Here is a 14,195-nt window from a genome sequence, read left to right on the forward strand (position 1 = left end):
GTCAGCTTGACGTCAAAACATCAGTACTTCTGTTCGCATCCTGTACAGTGAATTAAAGTTAGCAGTGCTCAAACTCCTTTTTACTTTGAATTAGTCCTTTTGGAAGTTTTTCTTGGTAAGTCATTCTCATAATTATTGTCATGGTTGTTGAGCAGCCCTCCTTTCCTTTGTTTGAGTTTCATTGAGTTTGAGTTTGTATGATTGACTTGCCTTAAAAAAAATATATTGGCTGCAAAATATCCTGCATTTTTTTGTTAATCTGTTTAACCTACTGTACATTATGCCAAGAAATGTGTGAAGGTATCTAAAATACCATATTCCTCTGAATGTAATAGTAATGATGACAATGATAGCTTAGATGATAATATTTGGAAAGGAACCATATGCAAGAAGTACATTTACCATTACATTAAGGCCTCTTTTTGCTATGTGCTGGCAGATGCCTAAAGCATATAATGTAGCTGTGTTCTCATAGATTTAATGCAGCACAGAAACTGTCAGAAGTGGACTAAAATTAATTATGGGGTGGCAGGTAGCCTAGCGGTTGACAGTGTTGAGTCAATAACCAAAAAGTTGCTGGTTGCTGTCTGTACCCTTGAACAAGGCACTTAATGTCACGATTGTTATAAGGAGTGGACCAAGATACAGCGTGGTATGTTTCCATCCTTTATTTTGGAATAGAAAACTTTAAACAAAACGAACAAACGAAATTACTATAATGCTCACAGGCAACTATACATAGACAAGATCCCACAAAGCACACTGGGAAAATGGCTACCTGAATATGAACCCTAATCAGAGACAACAATAAACAGCTGCCTCGGATTGGGAACCACACTAGATCAACATAGAAATAGAAATCACCTAGATAACCAACCCTTAAATCACACCCCGACCTAACCAACATAGAGAATAAATGCTCTCTATGGTTATATGGTCAGGGCGTGACAGTCGCCGGAGGCTCCGGAGCGCAGACCGTCCCCGGATGCTCCGGAGCGCAGACCGTCCCCGGATGCTCCGGAGCGCAGACCGTCCCCGGACGCTCCGGAGCGCAGACCGTCCCCGGACGCTCCGGAGCGCAGACCGTCTCCGGATGCTTCGGACCACAGACCGTCGCCGGACTGGGAACTGTCACCAGAAGCTCTGGACTGTGGAGGCGCACTGGAGGCCTGATGCGTGGGACCGATACAGGTGGCACCAGGCTGATGGCATGCACCTCAGGGCGAGTGCGGGGAGGAGGCACAGGATGTACTGGACTATGGAGGCGCACTTGAGGCCTGATGCGTGGGACCTGTACAGGTGGCACCGGGCTGATGACACGCACCTCAGGACGAGTGCGGGGAGGAAGCACAGGACTTACTGGACTGTAGAGGCGCACTAGAGACACAATACGTATGGCCGGTGCAGGATATACTGGGCCGTGGAGGCGCACTGGAGGTCTGGAGCGTAGAGCTGGCACAACGCGTCCAGGCTGGATGCTCACTTTCGCACGGCAAGTGCGAGGAGCTGGCACAGAACGCACCGGGCTGTGGATGCGCCCTGGAGACACATTGCGTATCTCTGCAAAACATGGTGCCTGACTGGTCCCACGCTCCTCACGGCGACTGTCTTGCTCCAGACACTCAAAACATCCACTCTACCTCATCACTCCCCTCAACTATCTCACAATACTCCTCGCTCAGTCTATCCCAATATTCCTCTTCACTCTCAGATTCGCAGACCAACCTGTGTACCCCCCCAAAAAAATGTTTTGTGGCTTCCGTCGTGGTCGTGAACTTCTGAGTCGCCATTGATCCTCCTGCATCTGCTTCCATGGAAGGCTTTCGTCTCCTGCCATTATCTCCTCCCAAGTCCTGGATGTCTTCTCCTCCTGGCCACGCTGCTTGGTCCGTTTGTGGTGGTATGTTCTGTCACGATCATTATAAGGAGTGGACCAAGATGCAGTGTGGTATGTTTCCATCCTTTATTTTGGAATAGAAAACTTTAAACAACAAAACAACAAAAACGAAGAACCGAAACGCTACTATAATGCTCACAGGCAACTATACATAGACAAGATCCCACAAAGCACAATGGGAAAATGGCTACCTAAATATGATCCCCAATCAGAGACAACGATAAACAGCTGCCTCTGATTGGAAACCATACTAGGCCAACATAGAAATATAATTCACCTAGATAACCCACTCTTAAATCACACCCCGACCTAACCAACATAGAGAATAAAAGCTCTCTATGGTCAGGGCGTGACACTTAACTCTAATTGCTCTGGATAAAATCTGAATGAATTCCTTCATTAAAACAATATAATAAGAATCTTCACTGTAAGGTATTGAAGTGATCTATTGCTATAATATGTTACATTATTCAGATTTTCTGTACTAAGTATCATGTTATTGCTGTTATATTGGCTAATACTACTGGGAGTGGTGCGATTAAATTGGTTTGAAATCCAGCAACAATTGGACAAAAAATATGAGTTTGAAAGGCCATTTAAATTAATGGAGTCAGTCATACCCTTCTATGAAATCAGATATTCATCATTAAACTTAATAAGTTGTCAATATCCCTCCGATTGACCTTGAATTGACCGGTGCATCAGCAACCCCACATTGATTTATGTCTGTGTCATCGCGTTTCCAGCAGGTCTCGCTCATGGGGTTTGACATAATTAGATCTTGTATTTACGCATTCCATCGTGATCAAGGAAAATGAGTGGTTAGCTCTCAGCAGGTTAAACATTGTATTTATCTAAATAGAAAGTGTTATTATGTTACAAAGCTGCCAGAGACAAGACAATCACCATCTGCAATGTTGTCTGTCCCCTGTGTAGACTTGATAATCAATATATTTTTTTAACCTTTATTTAACTAGGCAAGTCAATTAAGTACAAATTCTTATTTACAATGGCGGCCTACACCGCTGGGCCAATTGTGCGCCGCCCAATGGGACTCCCGAACACGGCCAGTTGTGATGCAGCCTGGATTCAAACCAGGCTGCAGTGACACCTCTAAAACTGAGATGTAGCCTTATACCACTCAGGAGCCCACAGTAGGAGACTATATTTCCTACTCATACAAAGCAAGCTGGTGACTATACTTTTTTTAATTTGCTTGAATAAATAGCATAACGAATGTAAGAAAAAGAATACTTTATTTGCAATATATTTATACTTTTACACAAGTAAAATAAAATGCATATCTATAGTACACAGCAACTTCAGTGAACAAATAGACAGTACTCTTTTGAGAATGCTACCCATAACCACAGCGTGACAAGAAATATTAAGTATTTGTCTTACGTTTACACTTATAAACATAAAAATAGCATTTAAATCAATGTTCCACTCTAAAAAAAGATTAACAAAAATAAATGGAGGAATACGATCTATCACATCTTTGGGGTTGTCATGAAGGAAACCTCAAAACATTCTTAGTTTTAAACAGCTTGTGCTGTTTCAATGTCTTTGTAATAACCAATCACCACCATTGGCAGAGTAAACCTAGAGAGGATAGGGCCTCCCAGAATAAGTGCTTTATAGCTGGGCAGAACATACAGTATCACCTGGGAACAAATCCATTACATATATACATTTGGAATGGACATACTGTAGAAAGGCATCCATTTGTTGATTTGTATTTTTTTTAGCTCTTCCAATTCTCTTTTCAAATTCATATCATCAGATCTACATGTAACTGACAAAATAAAGGAAACACGGACATAACGTGTCTTAATAGGGTGTTGGGGCACCACAATCCAGAACAGCTTCATTGCACCTTGGAATATATTATAGTGTCTGGAACTCTATTGGAGTGATGCGACACCATTCCACGAGAAATTCCATAATTTGGTGTTATGTTGAATCTACCATAAGTGTTCAAATGGGTTGAGATCTGGTGACTGAGACTGCCATGGCATATGGATTATTGGTTGACAGTAGCTGGGGGTGAGAGGTCCTATATAAACACACACTTACTTCCTTGACAATTTCCTTCACAACAGCTCTGCTCTGCACCGCAAAGTGCAAAAAATATCAATGCCCTGACTTCTGGTGAGGCCATATCACACTAAATGCTGTACGGCCACTGCAGATGGCAGATTGATCATGCAGAGCCTTTGAGCATGACGGGATGTTAAGTGCCTAATTAAATCAGGAACCACACCTGCGTGAAAGCCCCTGCTTTCAGAATACTTTGTATCCCTCATTTAGTCAAGTGTTTCCATTATTTTGGAAGTTACTTGAATGAAAGTTCTGTTCCCCTTTCCCACCCGTGGCACTTAGCAGGGCCTCCTGCACTGGCCTTACACTGGCCCATATTATCCCTCTGTTATTGTAACTTCTAACAGAAGTCTAAGGATAGCCAAAACACAGGCAGAAAGACAAGCCTCCATGCTCCAATTGTAGATCCGTGGGACTTGAGACACAGAGGGTCTGACATGTTTTCCTTTGCACACCTTTTCTTCTTTTCAGGGTCATTGGAGGGGCTTAGATCCTCTGAGGACTGGTCCAGGTTGTTAGATAATGTTCCCACTGGCCCATCGTTCAAACTCTGTTTGTTCTGGGGTTTGTTGGGGTCAGCTTCCAACAGCTTAGTTTTGGAGATGTTCTCTTTCTCCTTCAGAGGATTGTTGGTGATTTGTCTGCTGTTGTACGAGGAGGGATCTGGGATACCCTTGCTGGAGATGATGGACGACTTGTCTTTATCTGAGAGGCAGCACCTGGGAATACCAGCCCTAAGTGGACTCTCCGTGGTGAGTTTTCCAGATCGTGTCTTGGAACTGAACGCGCTAATCCAAGTATGGTCAGAGCTGTCATAGCAACCTTCCAGGTCAGGGACCTTTAGCTGTTTCAGGTCTTTTCCGGACAGTCTGGTCGGAACATGGCACTCAAGCTCTGAGCTAGACCCTTTAAATCCCTTAAACCAGTCCCACAAGGTCCTGGCCCGGCAGTCACAAATCCACTGGTTCCCATTCAGACGCAGGTACTGGAGGGACACCAGTGGGTCCATGGTCTCCCCTGTCAGCACTGTTAGATTATTGAAGAACAGAAACAAAGTGGTCAGCTTGCGTAGGTCATGAAAAGAATTGCGCTGGACGAAGGTCACTCGATTCTGATGCAGCAGCAAGCGGTCCAAGTTCACCAAGCCTCGCAGCATGTGATCCGTCACAGTCTTTATCTTGTTGTTGTGGAGGAACAGGTAGGTCAGGTTGGCCAGGTCCAGAAAAGTATCGTCATGGAGAGTCAGTAAGCTGTTGTCCTGGAGATAGAGGTGCTGCAAGGAAAATAGTCCCCTGAAAACGCCTACAGGCAGCACAGACAAGCCACAGCTGTGCAGGTGCAGGGTGTGCAGTCTAGACAGGCCTCGGAAGGCAGTGGGGCTGATGATCCTCAGGTCATTGTCCCCTATGTCCAGCTCCTCCAGCCTCTCTAGGCCGTAGAAGGCACCAGCCTCGATGTGGCTGATGTTGTTGGAGTAGAGCCAGAGTACGGTGAGGTTTCTGCAGGGGCTGAAGCTGGTGGAGCGGACCACGGTAAGCTTGTTGTTCTGGAGGAAGATGCGCTGGCTGTGGATGGGGATCTCTGTGGGGATGGAGTAGAGGCCCTGCTGTTGGCAGGCCAAGGTGGGCCGTGGCTCGCTGTGGCATATGCATGGCGCTGGGCAGCCCTCCACCCAACCTTCCATCCGAGGCACTGACTGAAGCCAAAGGACCAGAAAGTAGAGTTCACCAACTGCAAAAGAGGAATAAACAAGTGGGTAATGAGAATATGTTTGGGTTCTGCTGGATCTAGAAGAAAAGCATTTGTGTTAACTTCCAAACACCCAGTCTGCTGTAAATCATACAACATGAATAGAGTCTTGTCCTTGAGGCAGAACTGAGCAATTTCCTTTAAGGTAGGCCAGGTGCAAAGTCAAAATTGGCTATATTGTAAAAATATATGAACCCAAAAAATGTGTTCTTTGTTTCTAATTTAAGGTTAGGGTTAGGCATTAGGGTTAACAGTGTGGTTAAGGCTAGGGTTAAGGTTAGGGTTATGTTTAAAATCATATTGTATGACTTTGTTCTAGCATAGGGTTTCCCAAACTCAGTCCTGGTTGATTATTTGAATCGCCTGTGTAGTGCACCCAGGGAGGGCCCCAGGACCAAGTTTGGGAAAGCTGATCTAACACATACTGTAGAATATTTAAACAGTCTCTTAAACTACCTCACAGTACATTTATAAAGTTTGAATTTACCTATTAAAGCTAGAATATATTTAAACAATGGAAAATAAAACACAATAATAGTAGAAGCATGGAATTCATGATTTTACAAATGTAGTGCTCTTTAGATCTTTACGTTTTGGGATTTTGTTGAATGAAGCAGCAGAACACAACACCCTCTATAAAATGGCGATATTTACAATCCTTAGAAGGAATCAGTTTTGCAAGTCTAATCAGAGCAGAAGATCCTGGTTTAGTTTTCACTGACTGTGCCTCAACATTTCATCTCTGTTCAGCTCTCCAACTACTGCAGTATCACAGTCTCTTCCTCTGTTTTACTACTATATAATCCCCTTATGATGTCTTCAAATTGAGTTTTTATTTACTATAGAAAACAACATTTATTAAGTGAAATGGATATAATGCACACATGATGTACTCACTCAGTCAATTCACATAAAAATCTGCATTTCCCTGCATGAGTAAAGCATACCATATAAAGTGGATAGCGGCTGGAATACACACCAAATTTGGTAGCTTTTGACCACTTCATTTTGATTCCTGTTCTGGAAGCACAGACCAGAGAGATAGGGAAAGAGACAGAGGGGAGCGAGAGAAAGGGGGGATGTAGGGGGAGAATGCAGGAGTGGGGGGGGGGTGGACTATTTGACAAATTAACAAAACATTAGTGGGTTGAGAAAATTTGCTCCAGACTAACAGAGCAAATCACATTTGAGGATAGCTGGGAATTGCCACTTGGCCTGTGCTAGAGATCTCAGAGTGGATTTTCTTGCTTCAATGGTAGTGATGGAGTGATGGGGTGGAGAAAGGAAAGTTGGCATATGGCTCTCACATCAGTACTGACATCGCATGAGTGCCTACAGTAGAACTCGTGTCCAGTGCAGGATGCACTTTCCTCCTACAGTTACTATACTTTACTCTTATAGTAAAGGACAACTCAATTTGATAAAACAGATATGTTTTCTTAAACATAATATCCATAAAAAAACATACACAAACTGTGTGCTGAAAAGTCTTACATTGCAGGACTATGCCACCTCACCAAAATATCATATGGACTACAGGTTTTTGCCAATTGATGTGCATTGTAATTTATTAGCTTATTAGAAGAAAAGATAAATATAATATGATTTTAATAAATACCTTGGATCAATTTAAAATGGCTGTCAGGCTGCGAAGGCTGTCAGACTGGCAACATGGAGGCATTTTTTACATTTTTTGAAACTTTATTTCACCTTTATTTAACCAGGCTAGTTGAGAACAAGTTCTCATTTACAACTGCGACCTGGCCAAGATAAAGCAAAGCAGTGTGACACAAACAAAAACACAGAGTTACACATGGAATAAACAAACATACAGTCAATAATGCAATAGAAAAAAAAGTCTATATACAGTGTGTGCAAATGAGGTAGGAAAAGGGAGGTAAGGCAATAAATAGGCCATAGTGGAGAAATAATTACAATATAGCAATTAAACACTGAAGTTATAGATGTACAGAAGATGAGTGTGCAAGTAGAGATATTGGGGTGCAAAGGAGCAAAATAAATCAAATAAATAACAGTATGAGGATGAGGTAGTTGGATGAGCTATTTACAGACGGCTATGTACAGGCGCAGTCATCTGTGAGCTGCTCTGACAGCTGGTGCTTAAAGCTAGTGAGGGAGATATGAGTCTCCAGCTTCAGTAATTTTGTTGGAGTGTTGGAGGCTATTTTGTAAATGACATCGCTGAAGTCAAGGTTCGGTAGGATAGTCAGTTTTATAAGGGTATGTTTGGCAGCATGAGTGAAGAAGGCTGTGTTAAGAAATAGGAAGCCGATTCTAGATTTAATTTTGGATTGGAGATGCTTAATGTGAGTCTGGAAGGAGAGTTTACAGTCTAACCAGACACCTAAGTATTTGTAGTTGTCCACATATTCTAAGTCAGAACCGTCCAGAGTAGCGATGCTGGATGGGCGGGCAGGTGTGGGCAGCGATCGGTTGAAGAGCATGCATTTAGTTTTACTTGCATTTAAGAGCAGTTGGAGGCCACGGAAGGAGAGTTGTATGGAATTGAGGCTTGACTGGGGGTTAGTTAACACAGTGCCCTAAGAAGGGCCAGAAGTATACAGAATGGTGTCATCTGCATAGAGGTGTATCAGAGAATCACCAGCAGCAAGAGCGACATCATTGTGGATACAGAGAAAAGAGTTGGCCCAAAGATTGAACCCTGTGGCACCCCCAAAGAGACTGCCAGAGGTCCGGACAACATGCCCTCCGATTTGACACACTGAACTCTGTCTGAGAAGTAGTTGGTGAACCAAGCAAGGCAGTCATTTGAGAAACCAAGGCTGTTGAGTCTGCCGTTAAGAATGAGCTGATTGACAGATTCGAAAGCCTTGGTCAAATATGGTTGAATACAGCTGCACAGTATTGTCTCTTCTCGATGGCGGTTATGATATTGTTAGGACCTTGAGCGTGACTGAGGTGCACCCATGACCAGCTCGGAAACCAGATTGCATAGCGGAGAAGGTACGGTGGGATTCAAAATGGTTGGTGATCTGTTTGTTAGGGGGCGGGGGGGGGGGGGTATCTTTACTTTCTTGGGCACAGGGACTATGGTGGTCTACTTTAAACATATAGGTATTACAGACGTGGTCAGGGAGAGGTTGAAAATGTCAGTGAAGACACTTGCCAGCTGGCCCGTTCATGCACAGAGGACACATCCTGGTAATCCGCCTGGCCCTGCAGCCTTGTGAATGTTGACCTGTTTAAAGGTCTTGTCACATTGGCTACTGAGAGTGGGATCACATTTGTCCAGAACAGCTGGTGCTCACATGCACGCTTCAGTGTTGCTTGCCTCGAATTGAGCATAAAAGGCATTTGGCTTGTCTGGTAGGCTCACCTCACTGGGCAGCTCTTGGCTGGGTTTGCCTTTGTAGTCTGTAATAGTTTGCAAGCCCTGCTACATCTGACGAGTGTCAGAGCCGGTTAGTAGGATTCCATCTTAATCCTGTATTGACTCTTTGCTTGTTTGATGGTTCGTCTGAGGACATAGCAGGATTTCTTATAAGCAACCCGGATTAGTGCCCTGCTGCTTGAAAGCGGCAGCTCTACCCTTTAACTCGGTGCGGATGTAATCCATGGCTTCTGATTGGGATATCTACGTACGCTCATTGTGGGGATGATGTCATCTATGCACTTATTGATGAAGCCTGTGATTGAGGTGGTATACTGGTCATTGCCATTGGATGAAACCCGGAACATATTCTGTATTGAGTGAGTCACTGGTACTTCCTGCTTTAGAATTAGCTTGTAAGCAGGAATCAGGAGGATAGAACTATGGTTCGATTTGGCAAATGGAGGGCGAGGGAGAGTTTTGTATAGATCTCTGTGTGGAGTAAAAATGGTCAAGTTTTTTTTTCTGGTTGCACATGTGACATGCTGGTAAAAATGAGGTAAAACGGATTTAAATTTGCCTGCATTAAAGTCCCTGGCCACTAGGGGTGCCACTTCTGGATGAGTGCGGTCTTAGTGCCAGCATCGGTTTGTGGTGATAATTAGACGGCTATGAAAAATATAGATGAAAACTCTCATGGTAGATAGTGTGGTCTACACCTTATCATGAGGTACTCTACCTCAGGCGAGCAATACCTTGAGACTTCCTTAATATTAGACATCGCGCACTAGCTGTTATTGACAAAAAGACACACATACCCACCCCTCGTCTTACCAGACATAGCTGTTCTATCCTGCCGATACACAGAAATCCCAGCCAACTGTATATTATCTGTGTCGTCGTTTAGCCACGACTCGGTGAAACCTAATATATTACAGATTTTAATGTCCCGTTGTTAAGATAGTCTTGAACAGAGATTATCCAGTTTATTCTCCAGCAATTGCACGTTGGCCAATAGAACGGATGGTAGAGGCGGTTTACGCACTCGCCAACGAATTCTCACAAGGCACCCCGATCTCCGCCCCCTGTATTTCTGTCTTTTCTTCACGCGAATGACAGGGATTTGGGCCTGGTCTCAGAGAAGCAGTATATCCTTCGCATCGAACTCATTAAAGAAAGAATCTTCATCCAGTTCGAGATGAGTAAATGCTGTTCTGATATCCAGCAGCTCTTTTCGGTCATAAGAGACGGTAACAGCAACATTATGTACAAAATAAGTTACAAACAACGCGAAAAAACACACAAAATAGCCCAGTTGGTTAGAAGCCAGTAAAACAGCAGCCATCCCCTCTGATACCATTATTAATTAACACAATATAATCTATTTGTATTCTAGGATTTTTTTAGAGCCATTCCAACCAGACAGTTATTTCATCAACATTGTCCAACGTGTTCTGGGATGTGGGCATTGCCCATCGGTCCTCAGTGTGATAAAGGCAGGCCTTAGTCATCTAAGTTAAATATTCCTCTGGCACAGGTGCCAGCTTTGGGACTAGGAGACCTCTCAGAAGAGATGCTCACAGCTTCAGCATTATGTTCTCTCTCGTAAAGGTCCCCACAGCTACAGTAATTATCCTGTAAATGAAGCCATCATCATTTCAGGAACTGAGAGGTGACTCCCAAATGAACTGCCGCCACATAGCGTATTTACTCACAGTGAAAATGGCACGTGTGCATTTTCCGACACTAAAACGAAACCTGAAATTGTACAATGCACTCATAAAGATGTTTGTCGGTATTGACATACTGTACATGTATTTACAGTACATTCATAGAAACTCATAATCAAATGTCTTAACAGGGTTTAATTTATTATTGGTATAAAGATTTTCAGGACACCCATTGTTTCTGAACTGCTTGGGAGTCTATGGCTATTATAGTTGGCAGCAATTCCGCTGGTTCTTTTCAGAGGGAGAAAAAAAGCATAGCTTTCAGCATCGAGCCATGCAAGAAGAAAAAGCGGATGCTTGCTAGACAGGACACCACAGTACAGACAGTCACAACAAGTCATTAAAACTGCAAAGCATTGAGATCAGCTCAGGAAGAAGTGTTTGCAGTAAATCTACAGAAGTCAACTCGACACCCAAGCATACGGTATCAGTATTTATGAAAAATACGTTTTTCCTCCAGATGTTTCAGAGTTGATAACACATTTATTCACCTTTATTCAATCATACAAATCAGTTAGAATGAAGAAAAGAAGAAGAAAACTTTCAATTCCATTATAAAACTGGTTGTTTATATCCCGGTTGCTAATTGGGCGAGCTGTCTACCGAAAGTAAACTGTAGTATACCGTAGAATACTATACTACACACATGCTATCCCTCGATCATGATGGAAACTCTATTCACAGTAGGATACTATAGTGAACACTACAGTATTATGCAAAAAAAAACACTGTAGTAAATACTACAGTATCTAATTTGCATATACCCTGCCCATTCCCCTTCCCCATATCACAGTTTGTGCCACCCATAAGTGAGAAACCTACATGCCAAGTATAGATGATATATTGTGTTCCCTACAGATAATATGAAAGAGCAGAAGCGCTGAACTATCTGTTCAGATCTATCTATCTACCTACTGGTTATGGAGAATGTGCTCTTTTAGTATTTCTCCAGTAGGTTCCCTCAGTACCAAAACACTATAGCAAAACACTATAGTTAATACTACAGTACAATAGATTCTGCAAAAACACAAAAATAAGTACTACCGTTTAGTAATGTCTGCAAAAATGTGACAGTAAATACTACAGTACACTACAATCTGCAAAAACAGTATATTAATTACTATAGAATAATATATACTACAGTTCTTTTACTACAGTATTTATACTATAGTTAACTGTAAATACAACAGTATACTACAATATACTACACTAAATACTATAGTAGGCCTAAATACTAAAGTAATGTCCACAAAAACACTACAGTGAATGCTACAGTATTTACCATATTATATACCATATATAAACTGGGTGGTTCGAGCCCTGCATGCTGATTGACTGAAAGCCATGGTACATCAGACCGTATACCACAGGTATCACAAAACATGTATTTTTACTGCTCTAATTATGTTGGTGACCAGTTTATACAGTGCATTCGGAAAGTAATCAGACCTCTTGACATTTTTCACATTTTGTTACCTTACAGCCTTATTCTAAAATTGATTAAATAGTTTTTTCCCCCTCATCAATCTACACAAAATACCCCATGATAACAAAGCAAAAACAGGTTTTTACACATGTTTGCACATTTATATACATATAAAATATATATATATATCACATTTGCATAAACATTCAGACCCGTTAGTACTTCGTTAAAAGCATCTTTAGCTGCACTTACAGCCTCAAGTCTTCTTGGGTATGAGGCTACAAGCTTGGCACACCTGTATTTGGGGAGTTTCTCTCATTCTTCTCTTCAGATCCTCTTAAGCTCTGTCAGGTTGGATAGGGAGTGTCGCTGCACAGCTATTTTCAGGTCCCTCTTGAGAAGTTCGATTGGGTTCAACTCCGGGCTCTGGCTGGGCCACTCAAGTACATTCAGAGACTTGTCCTGAAGCCACTCCTGCGTTGTCTTGGCTATGTACTTAGGGCCATTGTCCTGTTGGAAGGTGAACCTTCGCCACAGTCTGAGGTCCTAAGCGCTCTGGAGCAGGTTTTCATCAAGGATCACGCTGTACTTTGCTCCATTCATCCTTCCCTTGATCCTGACTAGTCTCCCAGTCCCTGCCGCTGAACAAAATCCCCACAGCATGATGCTGCCACCACCATGCTTCACAGTAGAGATGGTGCCAGGTTTCCTTTAGACGTGACGCTTGGCATTCAGGCCAAAGAGTTAAATCAGATCAGAGAATCTTGTAACTCATTGTCAGAGTCACCTTTAGGTGACCTTTGCATACTCCAAGTGGGCTGTCATGTGCCTTTTACTGAGGAATGGCTTCTGTGTGGCCACTCTACCATAAGGGCCTGATTGGTGGAGTGCTGCAGAGATGGTTGTCCTTCTGGAAGGTTTTCCCATCTCCACAGAGCAACTCTGAAATGCTGTCAGCATCGGTTTCTTCCTTCCCCAGATCTGTGCCTCAACACAATCCTGTCTCGGAGCTCTACGGACAATTTATTCAACCTCATGGCTTGATTTTGCTCTGACATGCACTGCCAACTGTGGGACCTTATATAGACAGGTGGGTGCCTTTCCAAATCATGTCCAATCAGTTGAATTTACCACAGGTGGGCTCCAATCAAATTGTAGAAACATCTCAAGGATGATCAATGGAAACAGGATGCACCTGAGCTCAATTTCGAGTCTCATAGCAAAGGGTCTGAATACTTATGTAAATAAGGTATTTCTGTTTTTTATTTTTAATACATTTGCAAAACATTTATTATGGGTATTTTTTGTAGATTGATAAGGAAAAACATGTATTTCATACATTTTAGAATAAGGCTGTATCGCAATAAAATATGGAAAAAGTCAAGGGGTGTGAATACTTTCCGAATGCACTGTAATATAAATAATGCACTTCAGGTTTTTGTGGTATATTGCCAATATACCATGGCTAAGGGCTGTATCCAGGCACTTGTGCAAAGGAACAGCCCTTAGCCGTGGTATATTGGCCATATACCACACCCCCTCTGTCCTTATTGCTTAAGCATACCATAGTATTCATGTGGGCAACCTCGGAAACAATGTTTCACTTTCCCTTTCACTATCAGAATACGAAGATCGCATTGAAGGTCATATCAGGTCAAGATGCACAAAAGTCACATTGTGGTCAGATTGTGTTCAGAACTGGCATACTACTTCAGCAGGTGGTCAGCGACGCATTGTGTGCGGATTTCTTCTCAGTCTGGATACAATCAGGCCACCTGAAAGCGCATAGAGTGGGCGACTTCATCAGCACAAATCTTGTGTTTTGGGAGCGGCAGGCACATCTTTTCATTAAAAGTTGGAGGAAATACCTTCCTAGCGTGTGAGGAACGTGTTTGCTGGCTTTATAAATGCTAGCCAGCTAGCTTATTAGGGAAAGCA

At 42.8% G+C, this 14,195-nt stretch overlaps 1 protein-coding gene across 1 annotated transcript in view; it reads right to left on the reverse strand.

The window, feature by feature from the left end:
* Window positions 1-3,136: 3,136 nt before the first annotated feature.
* Window positions 3,137-14,195, reverse strand: part of LOC109892072 (reticulon-4 receptor-like) — a 44,067-nt gene continuing 33,008 nt past the window's right edge. Inside the window, exon 2 of the mRNA XM_020484492.2 lies at window positions 3,137-5,731. Within this exon, the coding sequence (XP_020340081.1) occupies window positions 4,341-5,731 (1,391 nt within the window). The 3' untranslated portion in view covers window positions 3,137-4,340. The remainder of the gene's footprint in view (window positions 5,732-14,195) is intronic.

This window comes from Oncorhynchus kisutch, linkage group LG6, assembly GCF_002021735.2.
Source record: "Oncorhynchus kisutch isolate 150728-3 linkage group LG6, Okis_V2, whole genome shotgun sequence".
Taxonomy (NCBI): domain Eukaryota; kingdom Metazoa; phylum Chordata; class Actinopteri; order Salmoniformes; family Salmonidae; genus Oncorhynchus; species Oncorhynchus kisutch.